Raw genomic sequence first — 24,268 nt, forward strand, 5'->3', positions numbered from 1 at the left:
TTTTGGTAATTACATTTTTTAAAAATTAATTTACAGAATTGCAAAAGGCCAACATTTACTGCCCATTTCAAATTACCCTCCTTTTCTGACCAGAACATATTATCACCTAATAAATTCCAATATAATACAATTAGATTGAAGTGGGTGATCTAAAGCGCTGCTATCAATGTTTCAGAAATCTGAACCTCCAAAAATCTGGTAGTTAGGAAAGGGGAAGCCCTGGTCTGCTACACATCCCCCGATTCTAAAGCTGCTGATGCTTACTTATTTGCTTGTAAAGGTAGAGGCTTTATTTTCCACATTGCAACTCTTGAATCAAATTGAGTATGAAAAGAACAGTCCACAAACCATATAATTTTGCAGTATAAGTTTCATTCTGGGCTTGAATTCAATTTAATAGTTGTTGATTAAACTTTACTTAGTTTCCCTTTACATATTTCCAAACCTGACTCTCACCTTTAAATATGCAGCCACACTTGGAAATATCACTGGCTTAGAATAATGATGAAAACTTATCCAGTTGACCACTATCAAGTTTAATCTCCTTAACTAGATTGCAGAAAGTACACATCAGAGCATACATTGTGAGAGAATTATACTAATGACTGATTATAATCAGCAACCAAGTTGGAGTTTTTAAATAACTAACATAGTTATAATAAAATCAATGTATTTTTAACAATTTTTTCATTGTTTCAAATACTAATCCAATTTCTGTGGAGTATATTTCTGTGAAAGCTCCCATTGAACTGTCTCATACATTGCTCGTCAAGAAGTAACAAGACTAATTATTGATACTATGTAGTGCAAACCACAAACCATTTTGACTTCATTATTGGCACATGAACAATAGATTAGGTTTTAATTTCTAAACACAGTTAAGGTATTCAGAACTTCTGTTCTTGAAAATGAATGTGCCAACTCTTTGTAATAATAGTCTTCTGTTTTATTGAGTTGCAAAGGAAATTGGTATGCTCATTCATCAATTTCTGAAAGGAGAAATAATTTGCCAACTTTCAGACATTGAATTCACTGTACAATATTATTGTTGCCATTTATAATCTATCTCATAAGCAATATTCTTACTAAATGAACTTACACAATCCATTCCTTTCAGTACCATCTAAATATATGTTATAACTGCTCTGCTTCTTCAAGTCTTTGAGAACATATCACTGCATCCTAGTTATGTCGTAAGTTTCTTGAGGGAACACAAATGAAAAAAACAAGCTAGGAGCTAGAAGCAAGTGGTTAGGAAAGGTATTATAAGAACAGTTTCCACAACACATTAATTTTAAACTATTTCCTGTATCCATTGTTAACCACAGTTTCATCCCAGTGTTACAAAACCAAAAGGTGTTTATTCTCCATGTGTCTTTTCCCACCCATCTTTAATTACCCTCATCAACATTCCCTATACTCCTTTCTCTATCACGTGTCTATCTATATTCTCTTTAAATGAAGCCATGTTTTCTGCCTTAATTCTTATTCTTTGAGGTAATGGGTTTCCCTTTCTGGGTAAATTTCCTATGGAAATTATTAATTTGCCTGCTGGCACTCTAGCCTATTCAATCTGACCATATACGCACAACCTCTTAGGTCTGGTACCAGTCTAGTAAATCTTTTTGGAGACGCAAGAGACTGCAGATGCTGGAATCTGGAGCAACAATCTGCTGGAAGAACTCAGTGGGTCAAGCAGCATCTGTGGTAAGAAAGGAATTGTCGACATTTCGGGTCGAGACCCTGCATGAGGACCAACTCTTTTTGGAACCTTCTCCAGTGGATCAAACGTTCAGCAGGTCAAGCAAAGAGGAACAGAGTTAATGTTTTAGATCAAAGACCTGGTGAAGGGTCTTTAACATGAAACATTAATTCTGCCTCTCTTTCCCCATATGCTGCCTGACCTGTTGAGTATTTCTGGCATTTTCTGGTTTTCATCTCAGATTTCCAGCATCTGTGTGTTTTTTCTTGATTTTCATAAACACTTGCCAGCTGTGAGAGTTAAAAATGTATATGCAGTCACGGATTATGTAAGGGTTCCATTCCTGAGAACTGTCCATAAACCAATTTTTCCCATAAGTCAGAAATGAACAATTTCATTGAGTGTTGATTGACATGAACAGTTATTTATTGTCTTCCCCCATGTAGTTACAAAGATACAGAATTAGGGTATCCCACATCCAGTGGCTAGTTTTGATTTCCTTGAAACAGCCTAGTTTTGATGTCAATGGATGTTACATTGTTTGATAAAGTATTTTAGAAGTGTCAATAGTAGAAATTGCCTTGTCACTTTCCAAAGCACATTTCTTAAGTGGCCTCCCACTGTGAACTGGCACCCTCATTCTTAACAGACAATGGTGTCTGTCTGATTTTTACGGGGAGGTTACATGTAAACAGTTTTTTTAAGACTGGTTGTCTTTTCAATTAAATAGATGCCACCTGTATTCCACAACTCCTGAAGATGCTTGCATTTCTGTAATTACCTTTCCCATCTTGAAAAATTCTTTAAAAATTTATGGGAGAATTTGTGCAAAGTCAAATTTCTGTAAGTCAGTTCTTCCGTAACCCGGGGAGCCCCTGTACTTATAAAGAAACACCCATGATCTTAGTCACTACTAATTTCACTTTTGGGATTGAGGTACCTGACTTGGAAAATTAAAAGGAAGGACGGACTATATGCTTTCTTTTCCTTCTTGCTAAAATGTGCTACTGCATATATCTATATTAAAATTCATATGTGCTTATTCTACAGGTTTATTTATAATTTCCCTGTTCTAATCCTTCTCTGAATTAACCACACACTCTAGTATGATGCCCTACCTGGCTTTCCCTTATTGTGGTCAGTAGCTGGAGATAATTGTTTCCATATCCTTACTAATGTCACTGGAATTGGCTGTAGTTGAACTTTGGCAATTTTTTTTTACTTATAATCCCTGTTCCTTGCACAATATTATCTTTACCTTAATTTAACATTCAATATAAAAAGAATTATCACTTGCCTGTAGAACTTGATGTAAATCATTTCTAATAAAATACTTTTCATTTCTAAAAAACAACTCTTCCTTCAGTGGTTGTCCAGTTACAATTTTCGTCTAATATCTTATCGTGGAAAATCAGGAACATTTTGCTAAGTGAGTACTCACTGAATTCTCTACCACTTAGATTATCATTACTGTAATGACCAACTAACTTGGGCAAAAGTTCTTCATCGTTAGAAGAAATTGGCAGAGAAGCAGGCTGATTTTGAACCACAAAATATATCTCTTTTGAGTGCTAGCTTTTTGTAATCTCATCAGATGATGAATACTTGAATGATCTTGAAGTTTCTGAGCAACCAATTAAAGAATAATGTCATTGTGATCACAGAAATGAGATTGGGAAACTGAATTGAAACTCAGACTGCCACTGGTTTCATAAACATACATGGGTTGCCATCTAATACATCATGGTATTCCAAAGTTCCTTGCAATGCTTTAATCCTGTCTTATTCTGGTTTTGCAGAAAAGATCAAGGAAAAATATGAAGTAGCTCCCCATCTAGATGGGAATAGCTGTTATTCTTCTTATAATGGTTTGGCTCTGACAACATAGTCCAACAAAGATTTTGGTTACTAATCTCTGGAAATTGAGATCAGGTTTGTGGTAAAAAAAACCTCTAGAGGTATATTGTATTTCTAGAGTGCAACTTCTACTATACCTGGAGTAGAAGGATGACTTGTGTCATTGACAGATTTGCTTAGAGGTTCTTTGACTAGATATCACCACCTGCTTGCTTTGGCCTTCTAATAGTTCCTCAGAAAGTACAAGGTATCGATTGTTCCAATAATCATAATCTGATAAAATGGCAAAAAAGTTGGTAAACAAGAGATATATTTTGTGGTCTATTTTTCTAATAACAACCATATTTGTCCAAGTTAGTTGGTCATTTAGGCTATTGGCAATCTAAATAAGGTAGGGTATTCAGTGAATGCTGCAACTGATACCTCGCAAACCATCTCTGGTTTTCCCCAAGAAGGTGAAAGCTCTAAATAGGTAATCAATGAAGAGAGAATCACATATTTGAAATGAGTAGTATTTCATTGATATGTTATTTGAATCAGATCGAGTAGTCATTGTGTGAGTGATAATTGGAATGATGTTGAAGAATTAAGATGTTAATTTAATGAAACTTAAAAAAATACATGAGAAAATTACAGTGATTGTGGTTAATTCACTTCTTCTTACAGGAAGTAATTTGTTTCTCCAATCACTTGTAACAAAACAAGATCAATTAAAAGCAGGAATTGCTGGAAATACTCGTGAGATCAAGCAGCATTTGAGGTCAAAGAACTGTCTGGAACTGCAAAAGAGGGAGAACAAGTTAATTTTACATTGCAGAGAGGGTGGGGGAGGGGTGGATGGGGCATAGGCAACATCTGATAGGATGAGGCCAAGATTGCCAAGATGATTCCAGTGTTTTCAGAGCCCTCTAATTAATAGATAACTGAGGGCAATTAGAGGAAACATGTTTTAAGCTGTGAAATGTAGGTCAGAACTGTTGCTGAACCTGAAACGAAAAGGAGAATACTGGAACTGTCCAGAATATCAGGCAGTGTCTGATATTAAGACCTAAGAGATGCAATTTGCCCAGGTGGAAAATAAGGTGATGTTTCTCAAACTTACTTCAGGCTTCATTGAAACAGCATAGGAGGCTGTAGACAGATGGTTAGAGCAGGAGTTGTTTGGAGAATCAAAGTGACAGGCAACTGGAAGCTCAGGATTACCCTGCAAACTGAATGGAGGTGCTCTGCAAAGTGGTCACACAATCTGCTTTTGGTATCTCCAGTGTAGAGGAGACCACATTGTCAGAAGTGAATGAAGTATACTTTGTTGGAAGAGGTACAAGTGAATCACTATTTCACTTGGAAGGATTGATTGAATTCCTGGATGGTAGGAAAGGAAAGGATTCTATTCCATTCAGGGACCTGAAGAGGACTCCAGTGATTTATTTATCCTTCTTACAATCTATGGTACTACATTTGGTGCTAATGATACAGTCTCCTCTACTTTGGGCAAACCAAAAGCATAGAAACAAAGGACTTGCAGATGCTGGAATCTAGATGAAAAACACGATGATGCTGGAGGAACTCAGCAGGCCAGGCAGCATCTGTGGAGAAAAGCAGGCAGTCAACGTTTTGGGTCAGGACCCTTCTTCAGGACTGAAGATAGGAAAAGGGGAAGGCCAATATATAGGAGGGAAATGCAGAGCAGTGATAGGTGGACAAAAGGGGGGAGGCGGGGTGGGGACAAGGTGGTGATAGGTAGATGCAGGTAAAAGATAGTGATAGGCAGGTTCGGGGGAGGTTAGGAGAGCAGATACACCGGGGGATGGGTCAAAGGTAAGAAGAGAAAGGAAAATAAAAGGGGTTTAAAAAAAAAAGCGATAGGCTAGGAAAGGGAAGAAAAGAAGAAGCATGGTTGGGGGGGGGGGTGGGGAAGGGGGGCTGAGGATTACTTAAAGTGAGAGAATTCAATATTAATACCATTAGGCTGCAAGGTTCCAAGATGGAAAATGAGGTGCTGTTCCTCCAGTTTGTGCTTGGAATTCTCTTGGCAGATTGTGTGACCACTTTGCAAAATACTATTATTATGTGAGTGTAACCCTGAGCTTTCAGTCACCTGTCACTTTAATTCTCCATCCCACTCCTACTCCACCTAACAGTTCATGGCCTCCTGCATCGTCCAGCATGGCTCAATATAAGATGTGGAACATGACTTTTACAATTTCAGGTAATTTTTTTTTCTATTTTATGAAAACTTCTCAGTTCTGCCATCTGTCACATGACAGCTTTACTCTGTCCACAGCCTCTGCTTGCTTTGCTGGGTATTACCAGCATTCTCCTTTTGGTTTCAGTTTCAGCATCTGCTCCCATCTACAATTCAGAGCATTAATATGTCTCTTTGTTTTTTCCCTCTCTAACCACCCTCATTAATCCATTAACCAGATGACTCCATAAACATTGGAATTATCTTGTTGGCAACACCCCCTCACCCTATCAGAAATATTCTGTTTGTTCTAGCCATCCCTCCTCTACCCTCTCTGCAACTTAAAACTAATTTGTTATTGCAGCTTCCAAATGATGAAGATTTTACAATCTGAAACACTAACTCTGCTTCTCTTTCCACAGCTGCAATCTGACCCGAGTGTTTACAGCATTTTCTGTTTTTATTTTAGATTTCCAGCATCAATAGCTTTTTCTTTATTTTCAAAGCCACTGTGCCCGTTGGGCATGCAATTATGTTAACAGATGTCAACATAAATTGTTGTCCATCATTTGAAACTTTGAAAATAGGGTTATGCTGAAATCAAGTAGTAATAATAACATAATATTTTTACATTCCTTGCAATGTTTGATGCTTTAAGGAATATGTTTTACAGAATACTTACGTACCTGGTGAGTGAAGCTTGCTGGCAGGTATGACTAATCTTTTTGGTGATGAAGTAATCGATTTTGGAATATCATGATCTTTTTGGACCTCCTTCTTCACTGCTGTTTTAGGAGTTTAACAATAAATTTGTTAAATAATATATCCTTACATTTTTCTACACAGGATACTTTGATAACTCAAAATTCAGGCATTAAAACTCTTGTCAGAACTATCTACAAAAGCAGTTAAAAAATAACTTGTTAAGAGAATGTACAGACTAGCAAGGTAATTCATTCAGGATAAATATTTTCTTCATTTGAAGGTGATAAACATAATTACAGACACTTCTTCAAAATATTTGGCAATGTTTCAACATTTTCAAAGATCTAATTTATACTGTAATATTAAAATTGTTTACAAGGGTAACTTATCAGGGAATCTTCAGCCCACTGTTGGATTCTCCATAAACAATGTCTTTTATTACCACAAATGGCACTATTTTTCATAATAACTTAAACAATTTACAGTCACTGGGGAGAGTGATTACATTATACATTTCTAGATTTTTGGCCAATTATACTCCATTACAAGCTATCAAATGGATTTTGTTATCATCATAGTCTCTTTATTCCCAAACTGGAGTGTTCCATCACTGTATTGCTCTATAGTTGTAAGTTGGCTGAGACTGTCAAAACACAAAGCAGGCAATCAAGTTTCAGTAATGGCCCCACAATGCTAACTTCTGCTAATATTTAAGACCGTCAACACTCAGTCACCTTAGATTCATAGAACAATGTTAAAAAAAGACTTCCATATATGAAATAGATGAAGTAATTTAGAAAAACAAATACATAGAATTAATCGCATTGTGCATTCATAGAGTTCGAGCCCTTTGGCCCATCATTTCATGCTGACCAACAATTACCTATCTACACTAATCCTACTTACTGGCACTTGGTCCGTAGCCTTCAATGCATGTTAGTCCAGATCTAAAATGTTGTGAGAGTACCTGCCTTCAGCACCCACCAGTTAGTGCATTCCAGATTGCAACCACCCACTGGGTAAAAATTTCTTTGTCAGATCCCCTCTAAACCTCTTACCCTTTACCCAATACCTATGCCCTTCAGTTTTAGATTACCTTTGCTACTGGGAAAAGTATACCATTATCTACCCTATCTATGCCCTTCATAATTTTGTATACCTCCATCAGATTCTACCCCCCCCCCCCACCCCCTAGTCTCCTCTCCTCTAAAGGAAACAAACCCAGCCTATTCAATCTTTCCTCATAACTGAAACGCTCCATCTTAGGCAACATCCTTGTGAATCTCCTCTGCACTTCCTCCAGTATAATCTTACAGTGTGGCAACCAGAACTGTACAGAGTACTCCAGCTGTGGCCTAACCAATGTTTCATAAAGTTGTACCATAAGCTCCCTGCTCTTGTACCCTATGCCCCAACTAATGAAAGTATCCCATATGCTTTCCTCATCATCATATCTACTTATGCTTCAGGTATCCTTGAACTGAAAAGACTGAGGGACCTCAATACTCTAAGACCCTACAATTCGTGCATTCTTTTGCTCCTTTTAAAGAAGTCAAAGCAGTTATTGTGATCTAAGAGTTGATGGTGGCAGTAAATGAATAAATAAGAAATTCTGATTTGGAGTTATCAGGAAGAGCACAATAAATCATGATTTTAGGCATTAATGTTTGCTTCTACAATACCATGTTAGAAATCAGAAAATTAAATCAAGGGTGAAACTAGCTCAGGCAGCATTTGCAAAGTTTGATTTCCAGATCTGAGTGCATTCCCAGAAGGGTGGGACTTGATTAAATTCGAATGGTGGAAACGTTAGCTTCTTCAGAAAGTGCTAATGGTTTCATTCGTAAATGGAACACCTTACAGCTCTTGCTTCCAGAGCTGTCTGGAGGATCTGAAAAATCAGTTCCAACCTTAATTGCTATTTGAATTTGTTGGACATAATTTGTCAGCTCTAAGGGGATGGTCATTTAAAACTCACACTCACAGACGATGGTGAATCTCTTGAGTTCTCGACCCTGGAGTGATGTGGAGGTCAGATTATTGGAGGTATTAAGAAAGAAAGTAGAAATCTTTTGAAATATTGGAGAATTGAAGGCTACATGGAAGTGGCGCAGAAAAGGAGTTGAGGCCTGGGGTAGATTAGCTATGGTCATATTGACTGGTGGAGCAGGCTTGAGGGGCCTGGTGATCTACACCTGCTCCTATCTTCTTGTGTTCTTGTGGAATATAGGTATCACTTCTTACAAGCAGACAACATTGGAAAACTAAGGAAGAATAGATAAAAAGCTGTTTGATATACAATTACTCACATAGAACAAAGAATAGTACAGCACAGGAACCAGCCCTTCAGCCCACAATGTCTGTGCTGACCACGATGCCAAATTAAACTAAACATATCTGCCTGAACATGATCCATATCTGCCCATCCCCTGCATGTCAATGTGCTTGTCTAAATGCCTCTTAAATGCCACCATCATGTATGCTTCCACCACCACTCCTGGCAGTGCATCCCAAGCACCTACCACTCTTGGCAGTGCATCCCAAGCACCTACCACTCTCTGTGTAAAAAAAACTTACCTCGCACATTTTACTTTTGAGATGCAACAGACCTTGGATCTGGAAAACTGGTGACACCGGGTTTTTTTTCCCCCCAACAACACTCTTGAAATTGATTCAAAAAGTGATTTCGACTTGATTATCCAAAGTACTGCATTCTATGCTTCATACAGATGTTGTCCTTATTTGAGAGTAGGTATACAAATAAAAATGATTGGGATCTCAAGTTCTGCCGTTTACAATTTCTAATGAGGAATAGTTTTAAAAAAAAGTAGTTAAGTCCCCAGTTTCCTGCTCAGATGCATTTCTAGTATCAGCTGCAATACTCCAGAAAGAACTAATGGGAACCCCACTATTTCCAGAAGAAATGCAAATCTGATTAAATGCCACCTTTTGGGTATCCCTGTACTTTGTACCAACAAGCTCAGTGTGGGTGCCTGGGAGAAGGTCAGCTTGTTGCCTGTTGATTCAGATTATACTACAGAACACATTAAAATCTAGACAGAGCAAAAATAAATCTAAATTTAGGTTGAAGTTAGATAATTAGTTAACACATGTATTGTATTAAAGGTTGGAAACTTTGCTAAACATTAGTGTTCTACAAATGAGGAACTTGATTGTGTCAAATTTCTTTGCCAGAAATTTTAGAAGAATTTAAAATAATTGTATTAATGTTTTCGTTAAAGCAATAAACATTATTCTAGATTTGAATTTTCCATGATTGAAGCACAGATTTCCATTAATCTTTGGAAATATTCAGCCATGTTTCTTATAGATTTGGAAATAAAGGATAGTTGCGTCAACATTTATTGTACACACAGGGCCCTGAAGTGTGAATTCTCAGTTATTTGCATTGCAATTGAACCAGCAGCAATAATCCTGTTCCTATAAAAATCAAATGTCATCACAGTCCACTATAAACAAGGCATTCATGGCACTGCAGTTTTATAGTATGGAAATTGCAGTGGAATTTAGTGCTTACTGCAGAATTTCTCTCCTGGAATTTTCCTTTTATTTTCTCTTTATGGTTCTGCAATTGTGATTATATTGGAATGAATGTCACATGCACCAACACTTGATGCTCTGAATGTACAATAACATCATATGATGCTAATTTATATTTGCCTCTACAACTCCCTAAACATATACATTCACATATTGTGCACTTTATCTTTTTTTATTATTCATTGTCAGGCAATAAGAGTCACTGACAGGCAATCATAGGGTGATTGTCTATGCCTGCAGCAGAACAACAAAAATCCAAAAAGTTGCCAGGTCGGTAGTCACCCATTTTGATGGGGAAGTCAGAGATTTATATCACATCAAATAGAGGCACTCATTTTTTGCTTCTCTTATGAAGGAAGCAAAGAGCCACTCAAATGATAACAGATCAAATGGTGGGATCTACGCTAAACTGAGATTAGACCTGCTGGTTTTAGCAGATTAATTTCATCACAGGTTTATCGGGGTAGCATCCGCTGATAGCCAAGGAATATCCCAACTCCACCCCTATCCTACTCCCTATTTGTACTCACTATATTGTTGCTAAATATAAAGAAGAACCCTTCGTACTTAAAGTATCATTAAAATTACAATGTTCTAGTAAATGAACATGATGAAATGAAGTTTTTGGTCAGCTTTGTTGGATAACTTGAGAGAAATAAATCTAAAATTGGTGTAATCAACTCTAAAAACCATATACAAGCACTGCAGAGATTTTGCATTAAAAACTGACCCAGCTCGTAAGACTGTCCTCTGGGAGTTTCCATTTATAGGACTGTAAAAATTAAGTAGGTACTTCTGGGTTGATACTTTAATTTACTAAGAAATTGACTTTGTTCCTTCATAATTATGAAAAGTGACTATTTTTGTTAAATTCTGTGAGTAAAACTGCCAACTTATTGTGACAAATTCACAGCTAATTCAACTACATTAACAGCATCATTACCATTCTTAAATATAACAAGACATTTTTTGGAAGCTTTTGGTTTTCAAAACAAAACAATTTTAAAACTCTGACCAACTGTACTGATTCAAAATAGATATGAATTTGACAAGAAACTTGAGAGGAAAAAACTTCAAAACAGGCACAATTTCTGGCACAATTTGGGCCTAGACCAGTTCTTGAGCTCAAAACACTGAATTCTAGCCAACAGCTTAGTCACTGTAAGATTTTATTCATAAAACAATTTATATCTTCTCAAAACTGCACTGAATTAATTCAGCTCTGAATTTCTTAAGAATTACCTGAAATAGCACTGTACATAAAAAGGATTACTGTGATGCACTAATGACTGCTTCAGTTGTGGACTGCACATTTCAGTAGAGCCCAGGCCCCTTGGGAAATTTCCCATTGAGACCTGGAGATTAGGTCATTGGGTAAAGTAAGTCAAAGAAACAAAATATCTGTCATTAGAATCAGAGCTGGATTGGTGACAGGAAGAGTTGGGGGTGGGGCTGGAGTTCTGAAAAAAGGACTGGGACCTAGGGTCAGAGATGGAGAGGTAAGTGGACAAGGATTGGTGCCTGTGGTTTGGGTGGAGAGATGAAAAGCTGAGGATTGGAAAGGTGAGCAGCTGACAAAAATAGACTTGTTCTGGGAATGTGTATTGATGGCTGCTCCCAGACAACCTTTTCTAATTTCCCTTGCAATTATCCACTGGGAATGTTCCACAGGGAATGATGAAACCTTATATGTGTCTGACATTGAAATCATATCAGACACATAAGGGTGAGCCATTCCAGGACATGCTGTCAAATTTTCATGGCAATGCAAAACACCCTATCAATGGTTCTTATCACATTTCATTTTGGGTGAAGTGAATTTTCAATTGCATAATCCTAGAAAAAATCTACACATTGTGATAGAATTCCTAAGCCTATCATCTAAAATGGAATGAATATGAAGGAGCATAGGATCAATCTGCTCAGTCCGGTTTACTTGCTCAAGGTTTCTAATTTTGTCAGTGGTCTTTAACTTCCTGTATATAGGAAATAATTTATAAAGATATTTTCACTTACCTAAATCTCAAATGTGAATGGCAGGGCCACAGGGAGTGTTATTGAACAGTGAGACCTTGGAATACAAGTACATAGTTCACTGAAAGTGGCAACATAAGTCGAGTGGTGAAGAAGCATATGGTATGTTTGCCTTCATCAGCCGAACCATTGAGTATAGGACATCATGTTACAATTGTACGAATTGTTGTTTAGACTGCACTTGGAGGACTGTGGACACTTCTGGTCCCCACACTATAGGGAGGATGTGATTAAACCAGGGAGAGTGCAGAAAAGATTCATCAGAATGTTCCTGGACTGGAGGGCTTGACTTATAAGGAGATACCGGATAGGCTGGGATTGTTTTCCCTCGAGTAAAGGAGGCTGAGGAGTGACCTAACAGAGATTTATGAAATTATGAGGGGCATAGATAGGGTAGATAGTCACAGTCTTTTTCCCCCAGGATAGGGAAGTCTAAAACTAGAGGGCACAGATTAAAGATGCGAGGGGAAAGATTTAAAGGGGACCTAAGGGGTAAGTTTTTCACATAGGTGGGTACATGGAACGAGCTGCCAGAGAAGGTGGTAGAAGCAGGTAAAATTACAATGTTTAAAAGACGCATGGGAAGGTATATGGATAGGAAAAGTTTAGAGGTATGTGGGCAAAATGCAGGCAAATAGGATTAGCATAGGTAGGCATCTTGGTCAGCATGGACAAGCTGGGCCAAAAGGCTTTTTTCCATATTCTAGAACTTGATGAATCTCTATGAATCAAATAAAGTGAACCTGCATCATGTTGAATCCCAGGTCTGATTGAGCAGCTCTGACAGAAGACATCAATGGGGGTGATAATAATTGGATGAGATCAGTCAATGAGGGGGACTTGCTACTACTGATCATGATCCACCCAGCCAGACTATGGGCACTTGAATAAGGAGAAAATCTGTGCTCAGCTGCAGTGGCTTCTACGATCAAATAGTCTGATGACACTTTTGAATTAACTTGGTTGACTGAAATTACTCTGATCTGCAACGGAACAGGTGGGTCTGAAAAGTCATATCCCCTTGAGTAATTTACAGAATTATGATGCCATCAGCACTAAAGTAGCAAGTGAACCATTTGCCCTAACCATTGAGGCGTCCCTTGATATTGTTAATGCACAAAGCTAATTCTTGTGTAGTTATTCCTTCAATAGAAACAAATGTAAAGTCTGTGGTAAATAATGAAGCAGCTAATTGCATCCACAAGTCATGGATAATTAATTTAGCACTTCAAGCAGAGATGGATTTAGCAATTCCTGTAGAACTGCTGGCTTTGATGTGATTTTTCTAAAAGTGTACTGAGATGTATAGATGCATTTCACAGAAGATTTTCTTAACATGAGACAAACATAAGACATTTACACCAATTTACATGTTAGGACAAATTATAAATGCAAATCAATATGGGTATAATAAACTTTTTTTTTACATCAGCTGTTTACAATCACAGAATTCCCAAATTTACACATCACCTATTATTCATCCCACTCAACTTATGTAGTTGCACTTCATAATCATTTGATACTAAACATTTTGTCATTCAAAGCACCTTAGCTACCAATAAACAAGTAGTCATCAAGGCTAAGCACATAAGACTCCAATCTACCTATCCCCTTGCCCATCTCCCCACCCCTCCAGCACACAGCCTTCACCTCTCTTTTTTTTATTTTAATGGGAATATACAAATGCAAAGTTTTGCTGTTTGTTGTTGAATAGATTGTGAATTTGAAGATATTGCAAAATTAAGATGTGGCAACATTTTGGAGGATAAGAAATGAATTTAGGTTAGTAACAACAGAAGTGATAAGCAAGACTTAGAGCAATGCTGGATATGAGCTGATGCATATTGAACCAGTTGACCTTTGTGGAGGATACTGGGATGATCATCAATGAAGATGAGAAAAGCTGAGGTGGGGAATGTTACGGACTCAGTGAAAGTCCCTTTAAGATAGAGAGTGTGTGTGTATGTGGGGCGTGCTTACGTCAATAGAAGATAAAGGACGTAATGACGTTGTTGAAGTTAGAAGAAGGAGAGAGAGAGAGAGAGAAGGGAGAGAGACACCAGCCTGCTAGTTTTCTCTATCGATGGATGAGAAACAATAACTGTGTCTGCCACTGGAATCCATGTATGGAAGTTGGAAGTAATCCGGTGGAGTTCACTTTGTTGCTGACCTGTAGAAGGAAACAGGTATTTGTGTGTGTGGACGACCACGATTCGGATGCTTTTCGGGGTGAGGAAGTCACTACCGAGTAAACACTGGAATGTCGTTTAGGTTCCATTGTGGAACATTTGGATTTCGTATGTACTCTCTCTCTGTTTTTCTACATCTACGTCTTATCTTCAGACAACAGTGGTTGTTGAAGAAGCCCTTGCTCATGTTTCACCTTATGGCTTGCGGAACTGAACTTTAAGAACCATTCCGGAACTTGGAGTTTGGGACTTTGTCACACACACACACACGAAGAGTTTAGTTTTGGGGTTAACGTTCAAAGTTTAACATTTTTGAATTCTAACATACTAACATTTTTACTTTTATTTTACGTATTATCATAAGTAGTGATTAATAAAATAGTTTTTAACACTGAATCATGCTCAGTGTGTTTCTTTTGTTGCTGGGTCGTGACAGGAAGGAGATGGGCACTGTTGTACAGATGGAAATAGGTGGTTCTGGGAATGAGTGGGATGTGGAGTCTGGTGCTGAAAAGGATTTCACAAGAGCTCATTTTACTGTTCAAGTGTCTGATTCTGGGAATAGGATCAGTAGCAGTTGAGTTTATGATGGGGATAAAAACAATGGTTCTGGTTCTCCCAGGGTTTAGTCAGAGTAAGCTTATCTGCAGTTTAATATTGGTTAACTGGTCTGGCAGCCACAGGGTAAAGAGAGGGAGAGCTGACATTAGGTGAAAGTACAAGTGATGAAAAGGAGAGATCATGAAGGACAATGTAGGATATCATTGTTAATTATGTGCTAATATGGAGCAGGATGACATAAAGCAGGATATTTATTACTTGGTCTTCTAGACTGACCATCTTCTATGGAAACTGCTCATCTACATTATACTTCGACAGTTAAAATTATATCCACAGCAAATAATTTCAATATTTAAAAAAAATTTTCCCTTTTCCATCTCCAACTGTCTATTGCTTCTTTTAACATATTTCTTAAGGGACAATTGGTTTCTACCTAACTTCAACGCTATATGGTCATGGGCTTAGGGTAAGAGAAAAGATTTGTAGGAGATCTGAGAAATCTTTTCACCATTGGTTGGAATCTGGAATGCACTGCCTGAGTGGGTAGTGGAGACAGGTATTCCTACCATATTTAAGAATTATCTCAACAAGCACTTGAATCGCCAAAGCATCAAAAGTGCTGGAAAATGGGATTAGTATAGATGGGTACATGATGTCAGCATGGACATGGCGGACCAAAGGGCCTGTTTCAGGGGTCCATGACAATAGTCACACTTAGAGTAATAGACCAATTGTTCTAGGCCTTTTAGTTGAACCTGTATGGCAATGATAAGTGGATTTCATTGTAATTGTTGGCTGCAAGTTTATTTCTGGCCTGGATTATATGGAATCAAACAACGCCAAAAGGATTAAGTTTTTTGGTGACAGGCATTGGCCTCTGGGCCTGGGGCACATTCTTTGTATAAACTAGTAGAAAAATAGATGGGATCCAGAATTGCCAAGCAGTACTTCCTTATGCCCTACTGAAAGCTCATGGTGTATGAATGTGATAGGAAGTATCTTAAGGAGTCCTAGTTCAACATGTAAGTTTGTACAAAATATCTTTCCTGGGAAGTTGACATAATAACTGAGGATAATTGGCCCAGAAATTCTATTGCACAGTACATTGGTTTTATAATCCTTGTATATTACGCGCGAAAGCACAGAATTCACTAGGAAGCATAGTGGACTCTATGCAATATCACCTGGTGTACAGTAATGATTGATATTATCTGAATGATTTTTTTTTAACCACATATGTGATTTAAGAATGTCATGGACTGTGACCACAGAAGTGACAAAGCCTGTTCCTGAGTCCTCTAAAGCTGTTGTCCCTATCTGGGCAGCTACCCAGCTGCCTAGAATGAAGCATATAAGAGTATGGGGCAACCTTCCTTCAGATGAGTTCTTGCCTTAGTGATCAACAATCATCACTCAATATATGCCCAACCACTCCCTTATTAGTCCTCCACAGGCACTGAAATCACTTTGTGGCACCAGCTCAATCTTCTACTTACCTCCATTCTAGCATTCTCACTCCCTTGACACATCTTTCCTCCTGGTACCCTCAATCTTCCCTCTGTTCCCCCAATCTCCTTCTCAAATCTCTCTCCAAACCTATCATATCTTGCCTCTACAATGATGTCCTCCACACCACCAATCTCTTTCCTAGTCTATCTGGTTACCTTACCAGAATGCCATGGGCTTCTCACCATCTACTCTGATCTCCCACTACAAATATTCTCACTGGCTACCCTCCAGCTCTTGTCCTAATCGTCCTCACCCCTTTCGTCTGCTGCCTATGGTGACCTTATGGCCATTTCTCAGATCTGGTCCTCTATCTCAATCACCACTACCTCTCACTACAATCTTCTTCCCATTATCCTTGCCTTGATCTCCTCCTTCAACCATGATGGGAGTTTGTGAAGACAAAGCTTTCCCATAGATTATATGTGAATGTGTAACCAAAGCCGCAATTTCCTACATACAACAAATTAGAGCATTATGTGCCTTAGAACATTAGACAACTGCAGCCTCATAGTAAATGGATACATGCTCCCATCACTGTGTTGCCTTCAGCTTATGAAAATATGCATTGAAGAATTTCTAGGCCATTAAAACATACTTTGAAGAACTCTAGGTTATTTACTCTCTATACAAGGAAATGCTATTTTTGATCAACAGAACACTGGATATTGTAAACATCTTCATTTTCACAGATTGATATCCACACTGTACATTTTTACTGCAGAAATATCAATGTCACTTAAATCTGTAACTTGTTTCGAAGAAAAAAAATCACAATTTCTCCAGTGCTTTGATTGTATTTTGTTCACTACCAGTTGAAAGAAAATGGTGTGCAATTAGAATGTTATACATTGGATTCTCATGAATGACGATTGATTAGTTAGCAACTGACTAAACTCAAATGTATGTTTTGACAGTTGTATTAGAACCAGATGGGTATAAGATGAAGCTGTTTATTTCCAGGGCATAAATGTCACCTTCATCATTTTTATAATTCAGTTTTCCACTGTAGCACCAGGTAAAGCACATTCCATTAAATAAAAATGAAGAAGCATCCCTTTGCCTTTGTGCTGACCAAAGAATGCCACTGGCAGCGAGGTACCTGCCATAAACACCAGGTCTACACAAAGATATCTTGACTGTCAAGCTGTCTGAACTGAAGTCTAACTGATGTTCATATTTTATTTAATATGTGTATTTGAAATAAAATTTTGTGAAACACATTTATTTACAACTAAATATTTCAAGTACTCTATATTTAGTAAATACATCCTTTCTAATATACCTTCCTGTCAAAGAAATTTAATATATTTAGCATTTGGTGCTTAAAGCAGACTCTGTGGGGCTGAAAATCCCTTAAGCTCATTTTTAGGACTGAAATATTTAAGAGCATAAGTCATGTAGATAATATAAGACATTTTGTGCTAATTTTTGCTTTTTGCTGATACTCACTGCCTGCTGTGGTGGTTTTAGGTGCAGAAAGCAAACTCCACCGATTTGCTGATGTACTGCCCGGAGGTTGCAGTCCAGTCTTTCCATTGGAAACATCAGTTACTGAGGCTTTTGCTTTTGAGCTAATTTTTTCTTCACTGTTGGAACCTGCAAAAATTCCATTATTTGTTTCTTATAATTTCACAATAAAGATAGCACTCAAAATTCTACAGTTGGTTAATGATAAATTGCTAAATTAATACACAGGAAAAAATTAACAAACACAAGAAGCTAAGAAGTACCCTAATTTTCATTCTGATAAACTAAATACCAATTAAAGCAATTCATGAAATTAAGTATTAAAAGAACTCAATTTTATTGTGTTAAAATTCTTCATGTTTGCTGCTGCTGTTGTTGACATTTATGGTTATATTTTCTGCCCAGAAAATATCTCACTAGTGCATATTGTTTAATGGAGTCTGTGAAACACATGGTTTCCAAAAGTTCTATTGTAACAACGATTAAATATATCGATCCAGCAACTTCATTTGTTGTACATGAATGTTTAATGCTGCATTAAGTTTAACCTCAGCTTTACAATGTAAAGTGAATAAATAGTCACTTCTTGAAACAGCTACAATATAAAAACCCTATTAAAGAATCCTTTATGAATAATTTTTCCTATATTAAAGAGCACAATGGATCAGTCACAGCTCATGAAACAGCTTTACTTGGATCAATGAATGCTAAACTGCACTTCACATACTGGGATTTTTGAAAATGTTGTTACAATATGGGCCTAAAATTCCAGGGCCTCTGCTCCACTAGCTCACTTGTAGAACTAGGTGAAGCACATTCAGACAATGACATGTTTCACCATTAAAAAGCATTGAAAAAGCATCCCTTTGTGAATAGTTGGGACTCAAACATCAAACCCTATTGTACTTTGTTACAGCCTTCAAACTTGAGAAGGGCTGGTTTATTCCTATTCTTTGTTTTCTTTATATTAAATAACTCTCAATCCACATTAGTATATTACCCTTGATTCTATGTGCTCTAACACTGTTCACGAACCACCTCCTTATCGAAAGCCTTCCCAAAATCCAAATACGCCATATCTATTGACTCCTCTCATCTACTCTATTAGATAGAATCTTTAAAGACTCCAATAGATTAATCAAATATAATTTCATTTTCATAAATATATGTTGACTCTTTTCAATCTTACTATCATTTTCAAAGTGTCTATCCTTTATGATAGATTACAACATTTTCCCAACTATGAATGCTTCAACTCTGAGCAGCTTCAGGTTCCTGGGTGTCAACGTCTCGGAGGATCTATCCTGAGCCCAACACATTGATGCAATCACTAAGGCGGCATGAAGTTTTACTTCAGTTTTACTTTACTGATGAGATTCGGTACGTCACCAAAGACTTAAAAATTTCTATAGATGTATGGTGGAGAGCATTCTGACTGGTTGCATCATAGCCTGGTATGCAGGCCCCAATGCACAGGATCGCAAGAGGTTGCAGAGGGTTATAGACTCTTTCAGCTCCATTACGGGCACAACCCTTCCCACCATCGAGAATATCTTCAAGAGGTGGTGCCTCAAGAAGGTGGCATCCATCATTAAGGACCCTCACTATCCAGGACATGACCTCTTCTCATTACTACCATCAGGGACAAGGTACAGGAGCCTGAAGACCCACACTCAGCAATTCAGGAATAGTTTCTTCCCCTTCGCCATCAGATTTCTGAATGGTCCATAAACCCATGAGCACTAACTCATTATTCCTTTTTTTTTGCACTATTTATTTATTTTGTAATTTATAGTAATGCTATGTCTTTGCACTGTACAGCTGCAGCAAAACAACAAATTTCATGTCATATAAGTCAGCGATAATAAATCTGATTCTGATTCTTAATGTCAAGCTAAGGGTAATTTCCTGTACTCCTTTCTCTCCTTTAGTAAAGAGTGGGATCACTTTACAATCCTCAAATCATGCAGAAACCTTCCAGAATCTACAGAATTTTGGAAAATAACACCCAGAGGATCCACAATCTCAATATCCACCTTTCACATATTGGGGATCTAGATCATCATATCCTTGGGATTGTGTTTTCAGGTTCATTAACTTCTCTATGTTTTTTTTGCATCCTCATTTGCGCTGAACCCTTGGTTCTCCAATACTTCCGGGAGGCGTTTTCTGTTTTATTCTGAGAGAAACACAAAGTATTTATCTAATTCATCTGCCATTTCCTTATTTCACATTATAAATCTCCCTATAAGGGACTCATATTTGCCCTTGCATATGTATAGATGAACTTAGTCTTTTGTCATGTTTCCTGCTGCTTTAGTCTCATATTCCATTTTGCCCTTTTTAAAATCAATTCCTTGGTCAGCCTTTGTTGATTCTAAAATTCTCAGGCACACAGTTTTACTCTCTGGTAACTTTATAAGCCTCTTCCTTAAATTTAATATTATCTTGAATTTCAGCTGCAATTCAAGGTTGTAATACTACTCCTATTATGTTTTTGTACCTTAAATGAATGTACATTTGTTGCAAATCATGTACTTCTTTAAAATGCTACCTGTCCACTATCATATGTTTAACGTATTTTCCCAATCTACCACAGCCAACCTGCACCTGATACCCTTATAGTTTCCCTTGTTTAGACGGAATATCCTGGAACTACATCACTTTCAAATTTAATGTAAAATTCTTTCCTAAGGGTGCATTTTACAGGATTATACAAATTCCTACACACAAATGTGAAGTTTCCTGAGTTGCATTTTCAAGAACAGCAGTATTTATGGTTTTTGAATGATTGCAATACAATATTTGAGAAACAAAGTTTGCAAAAGTTGATGAATTTGTTGGTAAAGGCAATATCCAGAGGTCCTCAGTCCTAACTGCACAGGAGCGGAGAGTTCACAGCCTGCTTCACATTCTTCCATTGTACTCCTAGGATTTTCTGCTAATACACCAGTACAAATGTAGGTATTTAACGTGCAAACAACAGGAATAATTTATCAAATAAGTTGTTCATTGATAACTATTAGAAATATCTATTCATTCTTTGTGTTCAAGTATCTGTAAGAATGTTAGCTCAGAAATTGGACTTTGCCGTTAAATGGGTACTACCATAACATGTAGATGTGAAAAAGCTCCTCTTAGCTACACAAGCCCATGGTGATGGTGGTCAAACCCAAATTCAAGCCATAACATCAGAAGCAGTGACAATAGTAAAATAAAATGGCCTGGATTTGGCTTTGAAGAATGCTGCTCACAAAGATCTAGCAATCTCTTTGATATAGATTTCACCTTTGCGGGGGATCCCTGGTGCATATTAATGAAGTCATCAAGCAAGTTGAGCAGCCTATCACATTGAAAGCAAATAAGGAAGTACATGCATTTTTTTTAACCAATGTTGTACACATGATACAGCACAAAAGATTGTAAGGTAGAAGCTCAAAAAACATCCACAACCTTTTAAAATAAGACAATTCATCATCTGAAACAGTTATAAAATTTTAAAATACTCTCTGAGCAAAAAGTTATTCATGTGTAACGTTTACTTTTATAGAGCCATAGTGGTTATTAAGCAGTTAATTATGGTTTGCTACATCATTAAAACGTATGCTCTTTGCAGCAAAGTATATCATTTTCAGTTTTTTGGCAGCAAAAGTTACTCATAAATACTGGAAATATCTTACAATTCTGAATATATTTAAGAAGGAGATATATGGATTTTGAGACACAGAAGTCATTAAGAGATATGGGAAGAGAGGGGAAATATCATACTGAGGATCAGCCACGATCATATTGAAGGGCCAAACAGGCTCAAAGGGCCAAATAACTTCTGCTCCTATTTTCTATGTTTCTATTACATTAGAAGCAGCTGCAAAACAACTCACCATTCAGATTCAGTTTAGTTTACTGTCATATGCACCAGGGTGCAATGAAATTCCTTGTTCATGTGAACCTCACAGAGTAAACAATATACGTGGTAATAATAAGTACAGCAATAAATAGAGCAAAGAGCGCAAAACAGCAGAATGGAGCAAAGTACAGTAGTGCAAACTCAACTAGTGCATAAAGAAATGCTAAAGTGACAATAACAGAATAACCAAGAGAGTTAGAATTAAGGTAATTATTTCAGAAGTCTGATAGCAGTGGGGAAGAAGCTGTTCATAGGTCTGGTCACCCAGGCTTTCAAGCTCCTGTATCTTCTTCCAGAAAGTATAAGAGAGAAAAGGCAATGGCCAAGGTGACAGCATCCTTCACGATACTATTAGCCTTTCTGATGGAAGGAAGTGAAAAGCCTGTGATGGACTGGATAGTGTTTACCACTCGCTGCAGGTTCTGTCAGTCCAGACCAGAGCAGTTGCCATACCAGGCTAAGATACAACTTGCCAGGACAATTTCTATAGTGTATCTGTAAAAGTTTGAGAGAATCCTCATGGACAAGCCAAATCTTTTCTGACACTTAAGAAAGTACATAAGCTGATGTGTTTTCTTGATGTGTGGGGCAGGAGGTATGCTGGTGGTATTTAGGGAGTATGTTCCTGGAATTTGTTTGATTGAATTCCCCAGTGATGATGAATAGGGCATCAGGGTTTGCTGTCTTGAGGGAGTTGATGGTCAAATATAATTCGTCCAATGCCACCTTGATGTTCGCTTGAGGTGTTATGTAAACCACTGACAAGATGGTAGAGGTGAATTCCCTTGGTTAGTAAAAAGGATGGCATTTTATGAATAGATATTCCAGGTCAGAGGAGCAGAATTGAGTTAAGACCAACAAATCAGTGCATCATGAAGCACTGCTAAAGCAGATGCCGGCACTTTCCCCTTGCCTGAGGATATTGTAGGGTACAAATGAAAGTGGAAGACCAGGGAAGCAACATTCATGTTTCCATGTTTGATTGGCTCATGTGCATATTCCAGAAGTTGCTATCAGATTTCTCCATTATAACACTGAATAACGATAGCGACAAAATTATTTTTCTCTTTAAATTTCAGGTCAGTGTTTACTAATCCTCATGTTACAGAGAATGCTGATTTAAACTGTTTTTTTTTTGCTGATTCGTTTCATGAGCTTTTGAGCTAAAACTGTCCTCCTGCTACCAATAACCTGTGCTTTCTAATTCATTAATTTTTATATATAGAGTCTCAGATGCCAGCTGTCAGACTTCAAGAGGTGATTTTCTGACCTTTTGGTACTTCGCGGTTTCTTGAAATGATTACACCAGCACTTAGTAAGGTCTCATCAGGTGTTCTGGAAAAATGCCCACCTGGTACACACCTTCATGTCAGCCTGCTGGAACTTCATGTTTCTTTGGGATCTCTAATTGTAGTTCACTTACTGTTTGAGCACTTAGTGTGCTTTGTAAACCCAAGGACTGTAAAATTTACAATTAAACAAACAAAAAGGCTGGGGATAATTCCTCAAAAATTCTGAACTTACTATAGGCAAATGGTTCGTAAACAATGAGACATAAATTAAGGAACATTAAGTGGATTTCATTCTTACAGAGGAAAAGCTTGAAAGAGCAGCATTTAGCGATGCAACAAAGTATTGAATAGGTTCACATCTTTAAAAAGGAGCTCACAACAGATGGGGTGGAAATAATATAGGTAACAAGTAACAAACAATAAGAGGAAAGTGAGACTGTCCCTGAAAATCCACTCTGTCATTGATTCAGAGATGATAGTGGGTGGAATTTTAAGAATTTTGAAAGATTACAGTTAGGAGATTTGGAGCACAAGCTTTGAAAAGAGGTGAGTCTCTGTGCGTGTTCTTGTGAGTTTCGCTTTGCAAGAGGCACATTTGCAAATTGTTACCTGTTGATTGTCCATTTAACAGCAGCGAATAAAAGGAAGGTAGGTATAAGCGTAGCAGCCATTTTGGGAGTGGATCAGTGTTAGAGTGGAGCACTTGAGGCTTTGGCGAGAGGAGGTGGAGGCTAAGGCAAATCGCTGGTAAGTTTCTTTCTTTCTTTGATTTTGCCTTTAGTGCCAGACTAGAGTAGTTAGAATAGCTCTAGGGCCAGTGGCGTGTTCATCTTGTGAGATGTGGGAGTTCTGGGAGAACTCCAGTCTCCGATAGCTACATCTGCATGAGGTGCATCCAGCTCAGCTCCTTACAGACTGTGTTAGGGAACTGGAGCTGCAGCTGGATGACCTACAGCTCCTACATAAGAATGAGGAGTTCATAGTCAAGAGCTACAGGGAGGTAGTCACTCCTAAGCTGCAGGAGGCAGATAGCTGGTTGACTGTCAGGAGAAGGAAGGAGAATAGGTAGGTAGTGCAGAGTACTGCCGTTCCCCTGAATAACAGTTATATCGCTTTGGATACTGTTGGGGGGGGGGGGGGGAACTACCTTCCAGGGAAAGCTGCAGTGACTGGGTCTCTGGCATTGAGCCTGGTTTGTGGCGCAGAAGGGAAGGGGGGAGAAGAGGAAAGCAGTAACGATAGGGGATTCAATAATAAAGGGGGCAGATAGGAGATTCTGTGGATGTGAAAGAGACTCCT

At 37.9% G+C, this 24,268-nt stretch overlaps 1 protein-coding gene across 7 annotated transcripts in view; it reads right to left on the bottom strand.

The window, feature by feature from the left end:
• The window catches only part of LOC127576243 (microtubule-associated tumor suppressor candidate 2-like), a 334,776-nt gene that overhangs the window by 66,666 nt on the left and 243,842 nt on the right, over positions 1–24,268 (bottom strand). For 5 of the 7 annotated variants that reach the window (XM_052026690.1, XM_052026683.1, XM_052026685.1 and 2 more), the window contains 2 exons: positions 17,753–17,899; positions 6,431–6,529 (listed from right to left, as the gene is read on the bottom strand). In XM_052026690.1, coding sequence (XP_051882650.1) covers positions 6,431–6,529; positions 17,753–17,899 — 246 coding nt within the window. The remainder of the gene's footprint in view (positions 1–6,430; positions 6,530–17,752; positions 17,900–24,268) is intronic. The other 2 variants (XM_052026687.1, XM_052026689.1) reach the window with 2 other exon arrangements.

The sequence above is a fragment of the Pristis pectinata genome, chromosome 11 (genome assembly GCF_009764475.1).
Source record: "Pristis pectinata isolate sPriPec2 chromosome 11, sPriPec2.1.pri, whole genome shotgun sequence".
Classification (NCBI taxonomy): domain Eukaryota; kingdom Metazoa; phylum Chordata; class Chondrichthyes; order Rhinopristiformes; family Pristidae; genus Pristis; species Pristis pectinata.